The sequence below is a fragment of the Helianthus annuus genome, chromosome 15, assembly GCF_002127325.2.
Source record: "Helianthus annuus cultivar XRQ/B chromosome 15, HanXRQr2.0-SUNRISE, whole genome shotgun sequence".
Taxonomy (NCBI): domain Eukaryota; kingdom Viridiplantae; phylum Streptophyta; class Magnoliopsida; order Asterales; family Asteraceae; genus Helianthus; species Helianthus annuus.
The window spans coordinates 158,959,248-158,975,539 of record NC_035447.2 but is presented as its reverse complement, the minus strand read 5'-3'; the positions used below and the strand labels follow the sequence as shown (position 1 = coordinate 158,975,539).

General features: G+C 32.6%; 1 protein-coding gene across 1 annotated transcript; it reads left to right on the top strand.

Moving 5' to 3' along the window:
• Positions 1-295: 295 nt before the first annotated feature.
• LOC110912835 (purple acid phosphatase 18) lies at positions 296-12,615 on the top strand. The gene is made up of 5 exons (XM_022157648.2): positions 296-560; positions 8,297-8,965; positions 9,140-9,328; positions 9,415-9,503; positions 12,097-12,615. Exons 1-5 carry the CDS (start codon positions 432-434, stop codon positions 12,314-12,316), a joined length of 1,296 nt encoding a protein of 431 aa, XP_022013340.1. The 5' UTR covers positions 296-431; the 3' UTR covers positions 12,317-12,615.
• Positions 12,616-16,292: the final 3,677 nt, after the last annotated feature.

The window sequence follows — 16,292 nt, the reverse complement described above, 5'->3', positions numbered from 1 at the left end:
AAGGATTATTACTGTAGTTATTAAAGTTAAAGGCAATCTATTGCAACCCACTATAAACATAAAAAGGACGAAAAGTGTAATTTACCCTAAATATTATTACTTTTATTTTTCAATATTACACTCTACGAACATGAACATGAATTCTTTCAAGTCACGCATTCACAATGAAATAACGGTTCACTCAATTAAAGTTGGAAAAAATAAAAGAGAAAGCAAGCACAAAGAAGAAAAAAGGAAAAGTAGATGTTGACTAAATTGTTGCTTTGTTTGGAATGATTAGGAAGGGAGGTCTAAAGTTGCAATACATAAACAAAAGAGGTCTATTTTGCAAATAACAATAAGGAGGAGTGACTGAACTGAATAACAATAAACACAGACAGACAACACAATTTCATACCCAGCTCTCTCTTCGAAAGCAAAAAAAGTTAAAAATGTTGCTCAAAATACTGCTACCGTTAATGACGGCAACGGTGTTGATCACCGCCGATTACGTCCGGCCACCACCACGGAAGACCTTACACTTCCCTTTGGATCACAAGTCTTCATCTCATCCTCAGCAGGTTTCATTTCATTTGCTTTTTTCTATGTTTTCATTAACATCATCATTATTGTGGATCATCAGTCATTAGTTGATTGAATAGATTGTGGTTTTTTTTTTTTTTTTATTTTTAATGTAGCACCGACTTTTACCTTTTCGTTTGTCCTCTTCCGTTGTTAATTGTTTATTATAATACAGAATCATCAATCATGTGTCCATTGCAGGTTTTAGTGCTGTGTTTTGATTACTAAAGTTGAGGTTTTACCAAATTAAAAACCGGTTATTTAATTCGGTTCCGGTTTCATGAAAAGTGATTGCATGTGGTTTGAATGGTTGCGAGTGGAGAATAGAGAAAATGTTAGTGTTTATCTATAAATTTGAGTGGACACTGTTCACCTTCTATAATTTTCTAATATATTTTGAAAGTGAGTGTTAGTGGATAAAAAGTAATGATAAAAGTATAAAAATGTATTATTTAATTGAAAAGAGAGAGAAAATATAGTTGTTTTTAAGGTGTAAGGAGTGGTTAAACACTTGAGAGTGACAAACTAAAAAATCAACCAATGAGAGTATGCCACGTCAATAAGTGAAAAGTGTTTAAACTTTGGTGAAAAATGTTGGCAATGGCTTAGACATTTGATAAAGTGATAAATTAAAAAAAAAAAAAATATGTGATTGGTTGAGAGATGGAATGGACCCCACCCACACCCCCCCCCCCCCTCTCTCTCCCCTTCCTCCCCTCACCGATTCGGTAATGCGTCACCGATTTAAGCCCATTTCGTCAAACACCACATGCGGCAAATGGGTTGGCATTGGTTTGCCACCCATTGCCTATTCGGTAATGTGGGTTTGCCCCTCCCCACACCGAACACCCTTAGTGAAATTATAGGGTAAAAAAGTGGAAGTGATATGAATGATCTTACATGCTAAAAAGTAAAACCGAACCTATAACATATATAATATTGCTTTTTAGATTTTTATAACTCATCAGTTTCGTTTATACATTTCCGTTATTGGAAAAGATGGTGCCGTTGGTCTAATTCAAGTTAATCTGAATTAATAAGTTTGATTATATCTTTGTCAAATAGAAAAAAAATAAAAAAATCATAAAAATAAAAAAATATTCTAAAAACATAAAAATTTAAAAAAATCCAAAAAATAATCCAAAAAATAAAAAAAAAACTCTAAAAAATCATAAAAATTCTAAAAAATAAAAAAAATTCTAAAAAATCAAAAAAATTCTAAAAAATCAAAAGAAATTCGAAAAAATAAAAAAAAATCTAAAAATCTAAAAAATCCAAAGAATTCTAAAAATCAAAAAAATTCTAAAAAATCAAAAAAAAATCTTAAAAATCAAACAAATTCTAAAAAATCAAAAAAATTATTAAAAAATCGAAAAAATCATAAAAACAAAAAAAATCTAAAATCGTAAAAATAAAAAATATTCTAAAAAATCAAAAAATATTTTAAAAAATCTAAAAAATAATCTAAAAAATAAAAAAAATCTAAAAACTCAAACAAACATATTTTAAAGTTTCAAATTCAAAAAATGACGATATATTCCTCGTCCAGACGAATATATTTTCAAGTTTTATCTATTTTGTTGAGTGAATGAGTGGTCATAATGAGATAGAACCACTAACTAACGAACATACATGTTATGTTTTAATTTATAAAATTTATATTTCATGATATTTATATTTAGCAAATTATATTAATTGACACTAAACTAAAGATGAAAATATTATTGTAATAAATAGTTTTGCTATAAAAACATATATAAAAAGGCCGAAAACATATAAAATGAGATTTGTTTTTTTAAATGGATAAATGGTTCTATCTCATCATGACCACTCATTCACTCAACAAAATAGATAAAACTTGAAAATATATTCGTCTGGACGAGGAATATATTGTCATTTTTTGAATTTGAAACTTTAAAATATGTTTGTTTGAGTTTTTAGATTTTTTTTTTAGATTTTTTAGAATTTTTTTGATTTTTTAGAATTTTTTGATTTTTTAGATTTTTTTAGAATTATTTATGATTTTTTAGAATTTTTATGATTTTTTTATTTTTTTAGAAATTTTTTGATTTTTTAGAATTTTTTCTATTTTTTTGATTTTTTAGAATTTTTATGATTTTTAGAATTTTTTTTATTTTTATGATTTTTTTATTTGTTAGAATTTTTTAGATTTTTTTGGATTTTTTAGAATTTTTTTGATTTTTTAGAATTGGATTAAAATGGCAATTGAAAAGATTTAAAATGAAAATCCTCAAAATGCCCCTGGTTAAAAATGAGGTTTTTGGATGGAGTTAGGGTCTTTGATCAAAATGGCAACAAAAGGGTACCCAGAGGCGAAAAAAAAACTATTTGAACTAAAATGGCAAATTTGGACAAACCTCAGGGACTAAAATGGCAATTTACTCTTAGCAATTCTTTTAATTTATAAAGGAAAATGAAAGAAGACTAATTTGTTTTTTTTTTTTTCCTGACGTTTAACATATTATTTTAAAAAAGTAAAAAAAAAAAAAAAGAATATAATGGTTGGTTTCAATGTCTGTTCAATTAGTTTGGTTACTTATATACTTAGGATACTAAACATACTAAACATGAAAAGTAAAGAAGAGAATTTGTTTTTCTTTTTTGAATTTTTTTTCTCCATCTTGTCAAGAACGTATTGTAGTCCTAGAATCAATAAAAAAAATTCTATGTATTTACACTAGTAGAGTAATTATGTAATCACTCTAGTGTAATTGCACATAATTACTCTAAACATATAAAAATAAATTTCAAAAAAAAAAAAAAAATTCCTTCACTTGTCATGTTTAGTATGTTATGTTGATTATATCATTAGAACATGGGTAAAACGTAAACCCTAATTATGAAAATTCAATCATGAACAATAAAGTAAGATGTGTGTACCTGATTAGCCAGTCACCACACCAGAGAGGAAAGTAGACGTCATGTTCGTCAGATTGGTCTGGTTCCCCTTTAGGATGTATGTTCTTGATGGTAGTACCGAGTTCTTTAGGGTTGAAGAACTCGTAGTAATGGAGAGAGAGGAGGGACGATTTTAGTGTTGATGTTATGAATGTCTAACTCTAATCCCTCTCTAGTAATCTTCTTATATACACCCAAGGGGAAACCCAATTAGTTAATTAGGGTAATCTGGCCCATCAACAATTACCAACTAATTTATTATAGGTTTTAATATATTTTGATCCGTATTATATAAATGATAATGATGGCTACTAGATTAAATATAAATAAATAAATATTTAATCTTACATTCTCCCACTTAGCCGAATAATCATTTATCATGAGTATTAGATAAGTCTGATCAGAAGTTAATACTCATTTTAGCTTTAAGTCAAGAACCGTAGCAGAGAAATACAGCCGTTGAATCATTATTCGAATCAGGATCCCCATTAATCATACTACAGCCTCAATTTAAAACCTAACAATTATGATCAAAATAAGTAAGCCCTTTAACGTTTGATTTGTATTTATAGTTGTCTATATGTCATTACACCGGCAGAACATATGTAAGAGACATACAAAATCAAACTGATGAGGAAAATTAATTAATAATTAGTCATTCATAGTACGATATGCAGTTGTACATGGTCATCAATTAAAACCCGTCTCTTTTTATGAGCTCTCTTAATAAGACTTATGGGTAATAGACCTTCAGTTATAGGATCCTTAAGCATATCACGAATGTATTCGATACAAATATTTAGTTTCCTCAATTCGTTCATAAACGAATAATTAATTGTGTATCGAAATTTAATGCAGCACCTCTCGAACTGTTACTGTTCAAGGAGACATGGTAGCTGACTTTATCACAATAAGTCTTCAATATATTAATGATAATAAGTTAATAAACTTATGGGTCCACTGATAAATTTCCAACAACATTTAGTGACTATATTATGTCGTTATAACTTAGGTTGTTATTATCAGTTTATTATGACTCTCCATGAGATAGGTTTGTCTGCTGACATAAGGATATACCCGAAATAACATTTTGTCATCTTTGAATATTACAAAGTTAAAGTAATCAACCGGTTTTAATTCTCACTTCTTCTTCAAATCATAGCCTCTCGTTTCTTCTAAAGATATTGTAATACTCTATTAAATGCTTCACGTTAATCTCAGTGTTGCAGAAGTCGCTAGGCGCTCTCTAGTCGGTCGAGTGGGGAGTTGGGAGTACTCGGAGTACTCGGGGAGTACTCGGAGAGTACTCGGACATGTTAAATATAAAGAAATTAATTATTGGATATTTTATATGTGTCAAAATAAGCGTAATTCATGTCAAAACGATCATTATTCATGTCAAAATTAGCATAGCTCATGTCAAAATTAGCATAATCCCGAGTACTTGCCGAGTAGGCCGAGTAGTCGGCCGAGTAATCCGAGTAGTCGTTGAGTATTCCAAGGTTCCCACCAAGTATTTGACCGAGTATTCCGAGTAGTTGGCCGAGTATTCCGAGTAGTCGCCGAGTAGGCCAAGTCTGACCGCCTCCGACTTATAAGGCCGACTTGTAGTAACTCTCCAAGGTATGGTTTCGAGTACCGAGTAGTCGCCGAGTACTCGGCCTTGGAATCCGACTTTTACAACACTGGTTAATCTAGACATGTCTAGTGTGTTGCAATGTGAGTAATATCTAAACGGGTATAGACTTGAACTTACATAAGGCTTCCAACTAATGAAGCGTAAGGAAATAATCTCATTTATCCTCTTATCCTCTAAAGGAGAGCAGTATTGTTTGTCACATATGTAAGGACCCATTTAACGTTAAACTTATGGAACGAAACTAATGTCCCATTGGGTCTATCTCGGTATGTTATGATATCTATCACTTAAGAGATATCTCTGAGATCTATTATATCAAAGTTTGTGTTAACAATGCTTTGACTTATGTAACATATACTTGTCAAAAGAATATCATCTATATAGACAAGTTTATCTTAGTTGCTCCCACTCATTTTGAGGGAGGTACATTAATCCACTTGTTTGTTGATGAAAATAATTACGTTAAGATTTCATCACATTATGATGTTTGCATTATCCCGTACATGGATTTTATTGGCTTACAAATAAAGTGTTCTTTAAAATTCAGTTTGGAACTTTCAGGTTGTTTTATGAACATTTAAATATGTCAGCCATTTGTTAGGGAAAATTGTTTTTAATGCTCATCTAATGCAGCTCAAAACTATTATAAGCTACTAGAACAACGATGATCCTTAAAGAAATCTTCTGTAAAATAGGTAAGAAAGACTCTTTGTAATTCATTTCTTCCTGAGTATACCCTTTGACAATCAATCATGATTCTTTGTGTCTTAACGTTTATATCAGGATTTGGCTTAGTTATGAACACTCTTAGGTAATTCAATCAAATCCCAAACGTTATACGAACACATAAAATCAGTTTTACTAGAAAACTGTTTTATTCCATTTAGAGGATTGATTGACACTAGTGGCTTAATTTGAAGAGATAGGATCATTAAACATTTCCAAAATCCATTTCAACTTCATTAGGGAGGTTATGTAATCATCAAAGTTAGTAGGCTTTTAAATCTAGATGACCTCCTAAGTTGATTATTGGGTCTTAAAAGTTTCAGTTTATGGATTAGCTCTTGGTTAGGTTGCTATCCTTTTCAGGATTCTAAGTTTATAAGAGTTGATTGACACTAGTGGTTAGCTCTTGGGAAGCTAAGTGTGCCCACAATTAAGCAACAATGAAACTTTTGTAAGAGTAGCATTAGATTTTAAGGAGATAAGTTTTGACAGAACAGCGTCGAGATGGAGCAGTGTCTTGTACAAAAGGTGTAAATTTAGGTAATGTAAAATTTTCACTCCCCCACCTCTTGCAACTATTGCAAGTTATTATTAAGACACTTAATGCTCCCACTGATCTTTAATATCTCTAGAATGCTACAAGAGAAGTTTCAATTAGGTACGTGACGTGGGAATCTATCATATATATGTTAGACTTTATTTGATTTCTTTAATGTCCAGATATCATAAGAAAACTCAGGGACATATCTAATAGAAATCTTATTAAGTACATATATGAATGGATTTCTTCTAAGATCGTGGGCCATATGCGACAAAATTTAGATACAAGTTGATAGTCTTTTAAATGATAAATGAATTATGTCTGAATATTCCATTTGGAATAAGTTCCACGAATGTCAATGACTTATGATGGACCCATACTTATTCCTTAAGCCAAGTAATATTTAAGGCTTTAACGTCATGATTTAAAATCACTTAGAATGAGATTAGTTGAATAATCATCCTCATTAACCATGCCACGATTTCTCATGAATTTCGGTTGTAATGGATGAAATTTATAGGTCTCATTTTCCTTTTGTCAAATTCTCATTTTCATGATAAAAAAAAAGTTGTGAAAATGTAAGGTATCATCTAGTTTCATCTTAGTAATGTTTCTATCCAGATATTTAGAACAAATAAAATGAGAGTTTAAGGTAAGTGTGATTTTATGTTGACTATGCAAACCTAACAAGCTTCATAACATTGCTTAATTATGATACTGTATTCTGATTAATATTCAGAATTTGTAAGGTATCGAATAGCTTTGTTAGAAGACTGCTTATTATGGTTCTTATAGCTGTCACTAACTCTCAAGTTAGTTATTTGTCGAGTTCTGGTAAGGAAACGTATGGAACTAGAGTCAACTAATCATCTGTTAATTGGAATATTAAAATTAGCAGACTTAAATTAGTAAGTGACTACCTAATTAACTTATCCAATCGTTCTTCTGAATAATGGATAGTCTCGTTGCTTATCCCTTGAAAAAACTTTAAAGTTGGAAATTTTTACTTGTAAGTTGTCTATGGACCTTAGAACAATCCTCTTCTAAAGTTTTAAGTGATTGTAAGGTGAGTAACAACTTATTTTCCAGCTTCAGACATTTATTTCTTTGTACATTTGTTGCTTATCAACACACTCATTATACTTTGGTACTTTTAAGTGTTATAGTTGATTTATAAGGCATCAAATTGCACAAGTGAAAATCTTAATATGTCATATACTGAAAAATTGTACTTATTTCCATGCGTAAGCCCTTAACTTTATGAGTCATGGTATTGTACATTATATCATTAGAACATGGGTAAAACATAAACCCTAATTATGAAAATTCAATCAAGAACAATAAAGTAAGATGTGTGTACCTGATTAGCCAGTCACCACACCAGATAGGGAAGTAGACGTCATGTTCGTCAGATTGGTCTGGTTCCCCTTTAGGATGTATGTTCTTGATGGTAGTACCGAGTTCTTTAGGGTTGAAGAACTCGTAGTAATGGAGAGAGAGGAGGGACGATTTTAGTGTTTATGTTATGAATGTCTAACCCTAATCCCTCTCTAGTAATCTCCTTATATACACCCAAGGGGAAACCCAATTAGTTAATTAGGGTAATCTGGCCCATCAACAATTACCAACTAATTTATTATAGGTTTTAATATATTTTGATCCGTATTATATAAATGATAATGATGGCTACTAGATTAAATATAAATAAATAAATATTTAATCTTACATGTTAACCCCATTTGTATTTGATCTTTACCCTATACACTTATAACCATAACGGAACCATATAAATGGGTTACCAAAAAAGTTATAACCGAACCATTGATATCTCAATCGGTTTGGGTACTCGGTTTTTCTTGGACATTTGGCAATGTTGTTACTTGAAGAAAACACAATTTATGTTCTTGAAGGTGCATATTTCATTGGCTGGGAATAAACACATTCGTGTTTCGTGGATTACTAGTGACTCGTCATCTCCTTCGCTTGTTGAATATGGAACATCACCAGGAAAATACAATTTCAAGGGTCATGGAGATGCAACCTCTTACAGCTACTTATTATACAGTTCAGGGAGCATACACCATACGGTAATCGGGCCACTAGAACATAACACGGTTTACTACTATAGATGTGGAGGACAAGGGCCAGAGCAAAGTTTCAAAACCCCACCAACAGAGTTTCCGATTACATTCGCTGTGGCTGGTGATTTGGGTCAAACGGGCTGGACAAAGTCAACTTTGGACCACATCAAGTTATGTGAATATGATGTGCACCTGCTCCCTGGTGATCTGTCTTATGCAGATTACATACAGAGCGGGTGGGACACGTTTGGGGAACTGGTGCAGCCACTCGCAAGTGCGAGACCATGGATGGTGACACAAGGGAATCATGAAAAGGAAAACATACCGTTTTTTAAAGACGGGTTTGAATCGTATAATGCCAGGTGGAAAATGCCTTATGAAGAAAGTGGATCGACTTCAAATCTTTATTATTCGTTTGAAGTTGCGGGGGCTCATGTTGTCATGCTTGGTTCCTATACAGATTATGATGAGAACTCGGATCAATATAACTGGTTGAAGGTAAGTTTGTTCATTATGGAATATTATTTATAATCTAATTATTTAAATAAAGTGATTTAAGATATTTCAAGCGTACTTTTGGGTGACTTTTGACCTGCTTTGTCTGTAGCTATTTTTTTTTTTTCCTATTTGACTCCTTATAACCTGAATCAAGCTATTAATCTTTGGTTACAGGCGGATCTTTCAACATTAGATCGTAAGAAAACACCATGGTTACTTGCATTATTTCATGTGCCATGGTATAACAGTAATACTGCCCATCAAGGGGAAGGGGATAAGATGATGGAAGCAATGGAACCATTACTTCATGCTGCTGGTGTTGATATTATTTTTGCTGGTCATGTGCATGCTTATGAACGCACGGTATTCTTGTAACTTTATGCTAGTTTCATGCTTTTTTATTAACATTTTAACCCTAATTTTCATGTTGTTACGTTTTTTTTTTCCAGAAACGCGTGTACAATGGCAAATCCGACCCCTGTGGTGTTGTCCATGTTACCATTGGTGATGGAGGTAACAAAGAAGGTTTAGCACACAAGTAAGTCCTCTTTCTTGAAATGTGTAGGTTGGGTCGACCCAATACACTTTGACCAACTTTAAAACTTTTTTAGATAACTTACATTTTGCTCCCTGTGATTTGGTCATTTTAACGGTATTGCTCCAATAGTTTAAAAATAGCCATTTTCCTCCCTGATTTTTCTAACTTATCCCCCCGCCTCTAACTCCATCCAAAAAATCCATTAACTAGAAGGGTATTTTGGTAATTTTATAGATAAAAGCAAGGGCATGTAAGTCTTTTCACCTAAATAAACCTATAACTTGTTTATTTACATGTATATAAGTAATTCTATTCTGATCCCCCATCTTACCAACCACTCTTTCTACCGGCCACAACCATCCACCACCACCTACCGACCACGACTACCGCGACTTTTAACTCAACGTTTTAATTGAGTTAGAGACAGGGAGTAAACTACCGACATACCCCTACTTTTAATTGAACGTTTTATCTAAGTTAGAGTCTGGGCGACGAGATCCTAATCTCCTTCAAATCTTAAAATTAAATCACCAAATCTCAAATAATTATCTCAATTTATAACCTACAAAACCATCTAATAATAATAACTAGGTTATAACCCCGTGTATTACACGGGTTGAATAAATAAATTTTATATACTAAATAATAAAACAATATATCTTTAAAAACCTTATTTATTGCACGGGTTGAATAAATATAATTATATATATTAAATAATAAAAAAGTTATATCTATAAGAACCATATTGTACGAGTTAAATAAATGTAGTTTTATATACCAAATAAAAAAGTTATTTCTTTAAAATCACGTGTATTACACGGGTTGAATAAATGTAATATTGTTTACCAAATAATAAAAAAATTTACATCTTTATAAATATGTGCATTATACGGTTTGAATAAGTGTAATTTTCTGTACTAAATAATAAAAAAATATATATCCTTAAAAAACTCGTGTATTGTATGAATTCAATAAATCTAATTTTATATATCAAATAATAAAAAGTTATATCTTAAAAACCTTATGTATTAATTACATGGGTCGAGTAAATGTAATTTTGTACAGTGAAATAAAAAATTTAATATATTAATACAAAGTTTGGTTTTCGTGATAAAAATAGATTATTCTGTTGTTGCAAAATTTGTTAACGAAGTCTCAATAAATTTAACCCTTTATTTAAAATTCCGTAAATATATAAATGATAAATAATATTAGTTATTTTTATTTTAAGTTTAGTAAAATCTATTTGATACCAAACTAAACAAAACGTTCAAATATAATTAATTCAAATAAATAATATTATAAATGAGAAGGAGATTAAACTAAATAATAATTATCTATAAGATATTAAACTAATAATATTTAGTAGAAGGGTTATCTATAATATAAGATATTAAACTAAATAATATTAAACTAAAATAATAATTATCTATAAGAGATTAAACTAAAATAATAATTATCTATAAGAGATGGCCTAATATGATAACAAGTGTCCCAAAAGTGGTTTCTTTTGTTATATAGTAAGATAAGATGTGGAGATTTCAAACCCTAAATTGAATAACAAATTGGGGATCTCGATTTATACCAGATATGTGAGACAGATCTTTGATTTTCTTAGACACACCACCAGTGTTTGTTGATCCAAACATCATCCGCATTAGAATCGAACAGAGATCAAGGCGGCGGTGTTGCAAGGTGGTAACGGTGGCAGGTGGTGTGGGGTAAGTGGTGGCTATGGAGGTGGCAGGTGGTGTGGGGTGATGGTGGTGGACAGTGATGGCTGGAGGTAGAAAGAGGTGGTGGTGGGTGATAGCCTGAGGGGGTTGATGGTGTAGAGAGAAAGAGAGAGGGGTAAGAAGGTTTTTCTTTTCAGGTGTATATATTACATTAATTTTTAAATTTATTTGCTACAATATTTTTTAAATAAATAGGTAAAATGACAATACTACCCTTGTGTGATAAGATTTAATAGAAAAGTCTAACTGAGTTAGGGCTAAAAAACATAACGTGCAGGATTTTAAAACATTAAGTACAAAACTTGTCGGTTTTAAAGACAAATGACACCGCCTGAAATTATGTATAAAGATAAAGGACAAAATTTGCAATTCACTCTTTTATTTATAAAAAGAGCAAAGAACAAATTAAAAAAATAATTAAACATAAAACTGAAGATATTAAACTGATGTTATACTTAAAAAAAAAAAAAAAAAAAAAACAGAGAAAAAATACCTTGCCTGGAAACGGCAAAAGGACCAGATGCCATTTAGAGTTGTAAAAAAGAGGAAGATGTCTTCATACTAGTCTGGTCAAGAGAATCAACTCTAGATGGATTGTCAAATTATATAGGAGTGATCAGGCATTTTTGGTCATTTGTACAACTCAAAATATGACAAAAGCTTCAAAATTAAGGGCATTTTGTCATTTCATAAGTTCTTTTAGTTACTGGATTCGCCGTAAAATGAAACCAAATTGATACTTGGGTGGCCTCTAAAAGTTTTAATATTTGAGTAGCCTTTTGACTACTATTACCCATTTTAAGACTTTTAACACCGGTTAGAGAGGCCTTTGACTTTGGTTGACTTACTATGTATAGGTACAAGGACCCGTCACCAGAGTGGTCTGTGTTTCGTGAAGCTAGTTTTGGTCACGGTGAGCTCAAGATAGTGAACTCGACACATGCGTTTTGGAGCTGGCACAGGAACGATGATGATGAACCCGTACGGTCTGATGAGGTATGGATAACCTCGTTAATAAGTTCGGGTTGTGATCCTAAGGATAACAAAGAAGCTAGAGAAGTACTTTGGTCCCCTTAAAAGGCCACCGCTGGTAGTTGAAATCGACTTGTTTGGTATTACTAATTACTTATTAGTTTTGAGTATACACACAACAATTTGTTTTCTTTATATATTGTTGCTTGTGTTGCATCCGCTATAACTCAGCTTTTTATTCATAATTTAACATGTGTTAATCTAGCGGTTATATGCAGAACCAGAGGGGGTTTGTTGACTCCCCGGTGGTCATTGATTTATTGTATTCTACGGTTGTTGAGACGAAAGTCAAAAACTTATTGTTATCTTCTAGCTCTAGCTAAAAAGTTATGATGGTTTATTTACTGTTTCTTTATATGTACTTTAAAATAAGAGTTCATTTTTCGCCGCTCCAAAAAGGTTTCACTGTTGCCATTTTAGTCTATTGGGTTAACTTCATCTATTTTTTCTATTAACGAGAAGGGCAATTCGGTCATTTTATATGGCCGAATTGCCCTTCTAGTTAGCAGAATTACATATAAAATGACTGAATTGCCCTTTTCGTTAACAAAAAATGGATGAACTTAACCTAGTGGACTAAAATGGCAACGGTGAAACCTTTTTAGACCTACAGGCGAAAAAATAAATATTTGAACTAAACATGCAAAATGGATCAAATCATATGGACTAAAATGACATTTAACTCTTAAAATAAAGTTGACTTGATAAGGTGATGAAAAGGCACTAATAAAAAAATATGAAATTGTTCGTCATTTACAAGTTAAATCCTTGAAGGATCTGTCGTTTTTTATCTTATACTCAAGCAAAAACTATCCAATTTTTTTGCTTTCCATGTAAAAGTTATCGTCGCATTCTATATAATCCATCCAAGAACAATAATGAAATATAACTTGTTTTCATCGCCGTCACTGACATCAAGTGCTGGTTTTGGATTACATAAATACTAAAATTGACCCTCCCTAATAAAATTATAGTATAGTGGCATCTTGGGATGAGATAAGACTTAGGTAGTGTTTGGTATGCAGAAATGAGAGGTGGAATGGAATGAGTGATTAAAAGGGAATGAAGAAAAAAATGTTTGGTTGGTCAATGGAATGAAATCACCCATTCCAAAAGGGTATTCCATTCCCTCAAAATCATTCCTTCCACCCCCATGTTTTTTTTCGATTCCATCCCCTCTTGCACCATTCATCAACAACACCACAACCCACGATCTTCGTCACAACCCACTACCACCACCACCCACCACCCACCACCGACGCCATTGGCGCCACCCGCTACCACCTCACCCTGACAGCCACCGCCGCCACCCACTCGCCACCGTTATCACCCACAGCTGCGACCAACCGCCAACGCCACTCGCCGCCGCCGCCCACCACCATCGTCGACGCCACCACCACCACCACCGCCACCACCAACCGCCGTCGCCGCCACCAACCGCCACCTTTGCTGCCACCCACCACCAACGGACACCTTGTCGCCACCACCACTCGTTGTCACCACCGCACCGCCACCACCACCACCTATCGCCGCCGCCGACACCTATCGCCGCCACCTATCACCACCTACAATCACTACCACCGACCACCACCACCACCACTCACCGCTAATTTTATTACTCCGTTTTTCTTTCCTACCGAACGATACATAATAATAATTCATTCCATTCACATGGTAACCAAACAAGACATGGAATGGTAATGATCCATTGCATTTACTCGTCCATTTCATTACCTCGTCCATTCCATTCCTTCGTCTATTCCATTACCCCATACCAAACAGACCCTTAGAGATCATTAGTTCTGAGTTTGATTCCAACAAGGGGGTTTTCTCAAATTTATTGGGTTTCCTCCTGAATTGGTGTATAAGCATTATTGCCTAGTGGAGATAAATATGATCGAATGGTTCCGCTAGTGGCACGATGATACTCCAGTGGCCCGTCAGTAATCCAAATTTGCTGTTCAAAAAAAAACTAAAATTGACCCTCAAAAGTATAAACTAAATACAAGTACTTTTTTTTGTAAATTGTCTTACGTTGGTATAAACTAAATGGTAAATTACAATTTTCATCCTTTATGTTTGTATCGAATTGCAGTGTGAATAACTACAGGCACAATCCTTTATTTGTAAAATTCACTACACCCTACGTCTTTTAACACTAACCTGATTAAAATTTCCAGTTAATTTTAGTCACTTAAGAGTAATTTAGTCTTGTTACCAATTACCAATTTACTTAAAATTTAATTTAATAAACAACACAAAAATAATCTAAAACCGTTTGTGAGAACAGTGAAAACGCTTATGGATCATCTGATCAAAACAATCTATGGACTAGATTGGCGCGGTAGCGTTTTCGTAAATAAAATCAATTTTATTAAGTGGACGCGCTTCATTAAGGGTAAAAAGGTCTTTTACAGCTCAAATTCAAAACGCCAAACTAAAAAGAGAACACACCATTTAAAATTAGGAGAATAAAACACCATTAATACAAAACGCCAAAGCTTAGTGATAAAACGTGTTGCAGACTTACAGGTAGAAGAAACAAACACTAACTGAAATTCAATTATTAACATTTATTAGGATAAATTCCCTCCTAAATTACGCGCCAAAAAATCATTATATAAACAACGTTAACATCGCTTCCATAATCACTTCCATCCTTCATTCTAAAAAACATATTTTACCAAAACGCCAATTTAACCATCGTCTCATTTGTATTACGAGTGTTTTCAAGTCTTCAACGTGTATTGTGTAAATGTCTTAGGAAAGACATATTCTAAGTATTAAGATAAAAGAAGGGAAAGAAGCAAATAGGAAGAAATAATATTTTAAACAAGTAGTAAGAAAGGTCAAGTATATGGTATCTACTATAGACTAGGTCGAACATGACAATTCTACCTAATTCCGTATAGTTATAGCTCTGATACCAGTCTGTTACACCCCAACCGATGGCGGAAACATCGGAGTGAGACGAACGAGATTGCTCAAAGACTTCATAACATTATGTGATAATAGTTTAAATCAAAACCGATTTCATTTCATAATAATAATTGTCAAGTACATCATAGAAGTTTAAAGTACAACATATAAATAACAAAATACGACAAGTTCAATAAAAATGAGATAACAATTCTAATAATTTAAAGATGCGTTTCTAGTGTCGTCCCTACTAGATTTCATCATAATCAACATCATCAATCTGCAACATGTTAAAAAGTATAGTTCAACACAAAAAACATTGGCGAGCACACAAGTTTAAGTATATAGCATAAGTATAAAAAAAGTGTTTAAAACGAATCTACATGGCAACCCAAGTTATCAAGATTAACATATCAATGGCATGCAATATTCAAGTCAACCCAAAGTTTAACACAATAAGAATGAAATTTAACATGACCTCTCGTTCACGGGTGGTGCTTTACTCCTATAGCGCTATACATGTTAAATGGATGCTCGTACGAAGTTAATGACTATTGTATCACATAAGAATCATCCAAGAATATGAATCAAGTATAACAAGTAAGTATACATGTATTTGGATTGTTTTGTGCATTGCATAAAGTATAATGTGTTGTGATTTGATAAGGTTAACATATTGCACCTAAAAAGTGTAAAGCGAAAATGGGTCAAGTGTTCCCACAGTTTTGCAAAGCTTCCTTTGAAATCCCTTGAAGGGTTGTTTGTTGAGGTTGGAATCACCAAGTCACCCTACATGGGGAAACAAGGTGTGTAAGTTTACAGATTTGGAATAGAAGATTACGGATTTGGAAAGTGTTCCTTCTAAAACGCAATGGACGAAAAACACAAAAAAATTGTTTTTTTTCTAAAACGCAATGGACTAAAAACACATAAAAATGTGTTCTACCTAAAACGCAATGGACTAAAAACACTTCAAAGTGTGTTTTTCTAAAACGCAATGGACCAAAAAACACATAAAAATGTGTTTTTCCTAAAACATAATAGACAAAAAAAAACACAAAAGAAAGTGTTTTTTTTCTAAAACGCAATGGACTAAAAACAC

Bases quoted from the DNA above. Each gene is read 5' to 3' on its own strand.
- LOC110912835 (XM_022157648.2), top strand. From the start codon at position 432: ATGTTGCTCAAAATACTGCTACCGTTAATGACGGCAACGGTGTTGATC. The intron at 9,329-9,414 runs GTATTCTTGTAA...TTTTTTTTCCAG, and splicing joins TGCATGCTTATGAACGCACG to AAACGCGTGTACAATGGCAA. The intron at 9,504-12,096 runs GTAAGTCCTCTT...TACTATGTATAG, and splicing joins AAAGAAGGTTTAGCACACAA to GTACAAGGACCCGTCACCAG.